Raw genomic sequence first — 7,516 nt, forward strand, 5'->3', positions numbered from 1 at the left:
TCATATTTTTCCAGCTGGTCCCAATCTTCAGTAGAACAGACCATATTTTTCCAGCTGGTCCCAATCTTCAGTAGAACAGACCACTTTTTTCCAGCAGACTTTTTTCTTTAGTTCGGTAAGAACAGACCGCCATATCCAGCTGGAACGTGCCTTCAGAACAGATATTTTGAAGTCCTCCTTCGGTGGATGCTTTCGGATGATGAACCTGATGAACAACAAGAAATTGATGAACCAGAAGGCGAACTTGACAAAAAAATGCTAGAGCTTTCCTTGTACAGAAACGACCTATCAATAATTGAATGTCTCAATGGCAGATTCATGTTGGTGGATGACAACGTTGATATAATGCTAAAACGTAGACATTATACAACATCAAAATCAAATCAGGATTTGCATTTGTGTCATGCTATTGCTGTAAGTCCAAATATGTATTGGGTTTAAAATTCATAAATTAGAAGTCGGTGTTGCAGAAAGTTTCATAATTCATTAATTTATAATAGTTTTTGATATAATTACTTTTTACTATTTTTATCTGATAAAATTGTTTTTTCTTCATTTTCAACCAAAGGTTAAATGTCGCATTCCGATTCCAGACGCTCTCAAACATTTAACCACTGACGACAACCCAGCACCAGACATTACGTTATGCTTTCCATCAGAGAAAGACGATATCCAACTTCGTAAAGAGTTCAAGATCTTGATGGCGAGAGACCTGATCAAAAACATCCCTGGTCTAAGTTGGATGAAGAAATTTGTTCCAACGTATATTTCGCACGCATATGATGAACTGGTTAAAAAGAAATCAGAAATAGTATGTTAGAAGCTGTTTGAAAGCATGTTTATTAATTTCAACTTTTCAATGTTTACAAAACGGTATTAAAGATAAACGATACAAGAAAACAGGTACTAATAAAAATACGAAAATCATGCATCAAGGAGGGTCAGACGTTCAGAATCAATTATAATTGGATATGACAAACACCAACTTACACTCAGATTATATAGACTATATTTATCAGATTAGAGTCTCAATTTTACTCCTTACCATTTAGACTTCAGTTGGTATCATCCAAGAAAACGAAAACACCAATCGAGGCATATACATGATCATGAAGCATTTGCACCAATATGTCCCTGGAAATGGAACATCGTCATTGACCAGAATATTTGCAGTTGGTGACTTGTTGACTGTTGAGAGGTAAAAAATAATTACTTTAAAAGCCTGTGGGTGACGAGCTTGGTTTACCCTTTATACACACTCTGCTAGCACAATTCTATATAAGATATATATTTTGTATCAATTTGTTTTTTAGAAGCCAGAATGTGCAATGTGCTGTTTCGGACAGTAGGACACCAGAGCATCGCATGGAAGGACTGATACCTGCCCTTGCTGATTTCCATTTGTATGGGAATTTTCTAGAGGTATATCAGGGTATATAAACATTTTGTAATTAAATGAGTATATATCTGACTATAACATAATATTGGGTTGACTTGTAAAATAACAAGCTATAATCCATATTTAAAATTTCTCTTTTCAAAGGTAATTTGGCACTTACTTTATAACATCGAGTCTGCTGGAGATATTGGTACATTGTCCCAAGCTAGAACGTTTCTGAACGCCAGATCTGTGCCAGGATCACCAATGAAAGACGTTAACGCATCAGAAGAATTGGTATTCAAATATTCTAAAGCACTTGTCATTGCAGCATTCAATACCATAAAATCGTAAATATTTTTTGAATTCTTCTGTTTTTATTTCTCTTTTTCTGTAATAAAACTGAATAAAATGAATTCGAAATGTGTAAGATGGAAAAACATGCTAAAATCGAATTTATTCAAAATAATACGTTCTTTTCAATCCCAGAGAAAAAGATATATTAAAATATTCTTTTCTGAATTTAGTTTCAAAAAAGATGACCACACTGAGGAGAATTTCAACAAAGTAATAGATCAAATTGTAGATTTCGCATTTCCGGACAAGGAAGCAAACAAGTCACTTACTTTCGACTGTAGTGAATGTGACAAAAAGTAAGAAAACTTTCTAATTATTAAAAAGTGATGGAATACTAGTTTCAATATATTTTTCTGATGCCTAACTGATAGCTGTGTTCTAATGAAGAATTACAATGAAAACATGCATAAAAAAAGCAATTATTTCTATTTTTTATTTACATGAAGACTGTTCTGTATAAAAAATGTAACATCCTAGATCTGATTCTTGGTTCTTTTTTACTTCAAATGTAATCAATTGACAAATTTATCTTTTAATAATTTCAGGTACACTAAACTTCGAAAACTCGTGGATCACAAGAAGAAGGAAAAACATCTGAAAAAGGATAGCAACATTGATAGTAAATTCAATTATTCAATCAATGCCTTAAAGCTTTGCTATCTTGCCAAAGATTTTGTAGATGCGAGAAAAAGAGGTGACGGAGAGAGGATCTGTCGGCTCTATAAAAATCTTCTAGTTTACTACAAATTGGATGGTCGAGACAAATATGGCTACCAAACGCTGCAACTGCTTGCACAGCTCAATTTCTTGCTCCCACCAGGTATGGCTCATGAGCTAAAATGGAATCGCTTCACTAACACAAAAGGGCGCCCAGACTCAAATGTCGAACTCGACCGTGAACTGGAACACAGAAATAAATACGTGAAGGAAGAGATCAAGTCCTTCAGAGGCAAAGTCACCGCAGATGCTATTGATCGTGCAAGTAAATCATATGGCCCAATGGAAAAGATAATTGAGAATTTTGATATAGAAAGTGGTCACAAGAAAGAAAGTGGTAAACATACCCCTCCTGACTGGAGTGATGATGTAAAGGAGCTTGCAGCTATGTTTGTAACTGAAAGGCTTTTCACTCCGGAGAATGGAAGAGGATTTACACATTTTCCCTCGATTCCAAAAAACTATCTCTCAAAGCTCAATACTGAAAAGATTGAAAAATGGGCAAAAAAGAAACTGGCCCAGTTTCAGCTAATGGATCTTTACCAACATAAGACAGTAACAATCAAAAAGACATAATCTGTCATTTTGGCTGACATTTACATGCACTTTCTACTGAATAATAACTAATTATATATGTTACACTGTTTAAATTCTTAAAGTATTTTTTGTATTTATGTGATTAACTTTTGTTTTTTACTTTTGTATTGTAGCATTTACAAGCAAACAAGACTTTCCTAGAAAACTAAGAATCAAAATTTAGCAAATTAAAACAAATTTGATTTTACATTATAGCAAGCTGAAGGATTTTGTTAATTTGCTTTTTAAATTGTAAGTAAAAAGCACTATTGATGAACTATTCCGAACTTACCTCCTATATTTTGTATATATTATATCACAATACCTATATTTTAACTGATAAGGTTTTATAAACTATCAATTTGTCAAAATTTAAAAATTTTAACAAGAACACAATCTTAAAAATTTGAACTCAAATGTATTGCAAGAGTAACCTGTTTCATTCATCTCTTAAGTTCTTAATCATCATCATCACCACCATCTTCTTTCTCTTTATCTTGTGATGATAGGCTTCCTGTTCTGCATCTATACTTATCCACATTGTCAAAATCTTCACACTCTTCATTTTCAGATTCAGATTCTGTTTCTTCATTTTCCTGCTGTGCTGATAAAATAAAAGGCTGAATATATGTTGGAACTTTTGACGAGCCTTCCTCCACTTCAGATTCACAGATATCGCAACATTCTTTAGCTGGAATATCATGACTATTTACATCAAATTGTTTCAATAGCATTTTTCTGCGGCAAATCAGTTTATTTCTAACATATTCTTTCATTTCAGGTTTCAACTTCTTAGAACCAAGACATTTAGGGTAGTTGATTATACAAGCGTAACTTGGTTTGCCATTCCTGCCTGCTCTTCCTGTCTCCTGAAAATAGTCTTCTGTTGCTGAAGGTGGGCCGTAATGGAGAGCAATATTGAGGTCTTTGCAATCTACCCCCATGCCAAATGCTATTGTAGCAATCAAAACTCTTACACTGCCTTCTGGATCCGAAAAAGATTGAATAATAAATTTCTGAATTTCTTCTTGGGTATAGCAATGAAACATGGCAAACGGTCTCACTGTATAATCTGGGAAATCTGATTTTAATGCTCTTTTGAAAGCCCCAAAAATAGCTGTAACATGATCAGTCAGTCTACAAAAAATGATACCTCTTGGTGCTTTGTATTTTTTCTGTCTTAATTCTTCAATGATATGCCCAAAATTTTCATCAGGGTCTCTAGTCGAGGTCTTAACAACAAAGTATTTAATGTTACTTTTATGTGGTACTGCAATGTATCTAGACGGATCTGTCATACCAAGGTTGGTTTCGATGAAGGATACTGTAGCGTTGGTAGCTGTTGCAGTTAATGCAATAAATGGAGTTTCTGAGGGAAGTATTGACTTTAACTCAACCAGCTTACTAAAACTCTCTCTGAAAGCCTCAGACTTTTCATCAGCTGTTCCCCTATAAATCAATCAGTATGAGATTATTTTTAACAGTACTACAAAAAAACATTTATAATAAGTAAACATAAATTCTAAACTTAAAAATTGGTCAGTTATTACTAAAGGTTAGCGCTATTAGGCAAGAGCTAATTCTCCCTAACAAGCAAAACGAGGAGTCTTTTTTCAATGCTTGCACTACATACTAATAGAACTTTAGAATTTATAAATTACCATTTTTGAATACAATGGCCTTCATCAACTGCAACTGCAACTATGCTTTTTGATGCTAGCTTGACAACTTTCCTGAAAGCACCATCGCCAGTGACAGATTCAGGTGAACAAAAAATAATGGGATAGATACCATTGACAACATCCTGAAATAGATACCGTAACTTGGTCTAATGTCCACATCCCGCCTCTAATTCCGACACCCTTTTTATCAGCTGAAATTGATAGAAAGGTTGAAAGTGTTTTTCTTTGCTTTTTAAAATGGTCAGAGAGGAGTTATTCTTTTTCAATCAGTGATTCAAGCTTTCATATTATTCCTGTCTCTAAAAAAGGGTGTCGGAATTAGACGAGGTATGTCGATATTAGACCAACTTACGGTACGGTTGTAATTATACACATTAATGAAATTTTCTGATAAATTTTAAATTCACTAATTTTATTCTCTTTAACTTTCTATATATTTGATGTGGTTGCTTGTTTTTGGAGAGTAAACAAAATTACAGAGTTATTATATAAATGTTATTTTTAATCTTTTCTTAGTCATTGCAAAAGCAATTTCATAAAATACCATAATTTGGTTTGCATTTGTTTTTTCATGTTGACTGCTAGACTGACACACTGACTTTTTCAAGGACACCACGACTGGTTTTAATTAAGGGGGTTTTTATTAACACAAAATTTTTCAATTTGTGTTAATAAAATGATTAGTAATGTTCTGGTATGACCCTGCCGGTGCACCCGACAGTCGGGTGCTGTCCGGTGTTTTGTCGGGTGCTGAAATTTCTAAATTTGCAAAAACACCCGACAATAGCACTGCATGAAAAATGATCTTTCCGACTGTCCGATAGACGGTGAAAAGGATTTATTTCTTCGTATTTACGTGCACCGTAAAGGATTTCTTTTCGAGTGCACGATAAGGACGAAAAGTATCCTTTTGAAGCTTTCCGAAAAGAATATATTTCCATTCTTTTCTGTAACCGAAAAGTTATCATTTTCTGTCTCGAAAAGTACTGGAAAGAATACCTGTTTCTTTTCAATTTACGAAAAGGATATCTTTTCGGTCTCGAAATTGCAGGGAAAGGATTAATTTTCTGATACACTTTAATGGAAAGACTATATTATTTTATGATTTTCCGAAAAGAACTACTATCAGACGTTGGAAATTCACGGAAAGAAAAGATATTCTGCTGGTAAATTTATATAAAAAGAAAAATTTCTTCAAACCTTCCAAAAAGAAGAACTATCAGAACAAGAAAGTGTACGAAAAGAACTAACTTTCTGATAAAATATTTGTTAAAGGAATAGGTTTTCATCGAAGCTCTTGCATAGGAAAGCTTTCTAAATTCGATATTGTACAGGAAGAATTGATTTTTTGATTTTTTTTGTTGGAATGACTAAACTATTTATTTGGTGTACGAAAAATACTTCTGCTAGACGACGAAAATTCACGAAAAGAAAAAATATTTTGCTGGTAAATTTATATAAAAAGAAAAATTTCATCAAACCTTCCGAAAAGAAATACTATCAGAAGAGGAAAGTGTAAAAAAAAGAACTAATTTTCTGACGTATTTTAAATACGAAGTTTTCATCAACCGACATTACTGCCGTTTTAATGAAATTAGACGATAGATTAAATTCGATATAATATTCTACTTGGATGATTTTCTTCTTTAAAATTAAAGTCAATATTAAATAAATTCATATTAATATATATGGTGAAGTTTAATATATATGTACTCATAATTCTTGTGCTATAATATCTATAGGGTTAGGGGGAGGCTATTTCTGACAAAATTTTACATTGTAAAGCATTATTCGAATTTAAGAAATGAGAATTAGGTTGCAGTTAAAAAAATTGTTTTCATATAAAAAAGGTTGAACCAACTAACAAAAGAAGTCGGACAATTACTTCTTCAATTACTTTCTCCGATTTTCCGTTCAAACGATCTGTATCTCCCCCTCATTGAAGATGTTTCTTTGGTTGTGTTGTCGAACAATGATATTTAATTCCTTTTCTTATAACCATAATATTCATATCTTTGTCTTCTGATGAGACGATTCATTCTGTGATAAGTTTTCTCCACACCTCTTTGACATTGCAGCGAAATGATGTTTCAGCTCTCTCCGCTGGGCTCGCAATACGTTTTTCGATGATTTTCTGTCGAGAGAAAATGATAGAATTATACTCTACTTCTTAAACAGGATTATCTAACAGATTAATTGCCGCTTTATCTTTATTTCAAATTGAAAATAATCAGTGGTAATCCAAAATGATTTGAAGATTACAAAAAAACATAATAGCAAGAAAGAAACTATGTTTTTTAGACAGGTTATTCCAAAAATAACTAACTAAAAAAGTGTACTTACATGATCATTGCAGGGCCTCTTTAGCATTATTGACGCAAATATTCATCGCAAAGTCTTTACTTCTTACATTTGTTACACTCTTTGGCTTACTATAAAGTCCGTGTGAAAAAATGTTACATAATTTCGTGACAAATCAAGTCTTTTCTTTCCCTCTTTAATTTCTGCCAATTAAAATCTCTTCATTAACATTTTTCTATGAGAGACTTAATTGGACTGCAATTGAATATATCGTAATTTTTCCACAATTATGAATGTGTTAACACAGGGTCCCAAAAGGAATGGTGTTGTTTAGCTCAAACAGTTAATTGTAATTTTTTTGATGAAACCGCCTAACAAATTTTTCAGCCTTTGAAATAGCGCCGAAAAAAGAGAAAGTATACGAATCGTTAAGAACATTTTAAGGCTTCGGGGACTCGAAAACACCCGATTTCTTAGGAAATAATGTGCGGGAAAATAATAACAT

At 33.0% G+C, this 7,516-nt stretch overlaps 1 protein-coding gene and 1 long non-coding RNA gene across 2 annotated transcripts; both read right to left on the reverse strand.

Moving 5' to 3' along the window:
- Positions 1 to 428: 428 nt before the first annotated feature.
- LOC136807510 (uncharacterized) lies at positions 429 to 1,765 on the reverse strand. Its single transcript, XR_010846684.1, has 3 exons — positions 1,560 to 1,765; positions 1,046 to 1,188; positions 429 to 787 (listed from the first exon to the last, which is right to left on the reverse strand). It is a non-coding gene; the product is annotated as an uncharacterized lncRNA (long non-coding RNA).
- A 1,721-nt stretch (positions 1,766 to 3,486) lies between these two features.
- On the reverse strand, positions 3,487 to 6,285 carry LOC136807498 (recQ-like DNA helicase blm-1). The gene is made up of 3 exons (XM_067064082.1): positions 6,265 to 6,285; positions 4,690 to 4,832; positions 3,487 to 4,477 (listed from the first exon to the last, which is right to left on the reverse strand). The coding sequence occupies exons 1-3, from the start codon at positions 6,283 to 6,285 to the stop codon at positions 3,487 to 3,489; spliced, it is 1,155 nt and encodes a 384-aa protein (XP_066920183.1).
- Positions 6,286 to 7,516: the final 1,231 nt, after the last annotated feature.

Source organism: Clytia hemisphaerica, unplaced genomic scaffold, assembly GCF_902728285.1.
Source record: "Clytia hemisphaerica strain Z4C2 unplaced genomic scaffold, Clytia hemisphaerica genome assembly, whole genome shotgun sequence".
Taxonomy (NCBI): domain Eukaryota; kingdom Metazoa; phylum Cnidaria; class Hydrozoa; order Leptothecata; family Clytiidae; genus Clytia; species Clytia hemisphaerica.

Excerpts from the sequence above, each read along its gene's own strand:
- LOC136807498 (XM_067064082.1), bottom strand. The coding sequence starts at position 6,285 with ATGTCGGTTGATGAAAACTTC. Across the intron at positions 4,833-6,264 it reads TGTCGGTTGATGAAAACTTC|GATGTTGTCAATGGTATCTA; the intron begins GTATTTAAAATA and ends TATCTATTTCAG. Across the intron at positions 4,478-4,689 it reads GGCCATTGTATTCAAAAATG|GGGAACAGCTGATGAAAAGT; the intron begins GTAATTTATAAA and ends ATTGATTTATAG.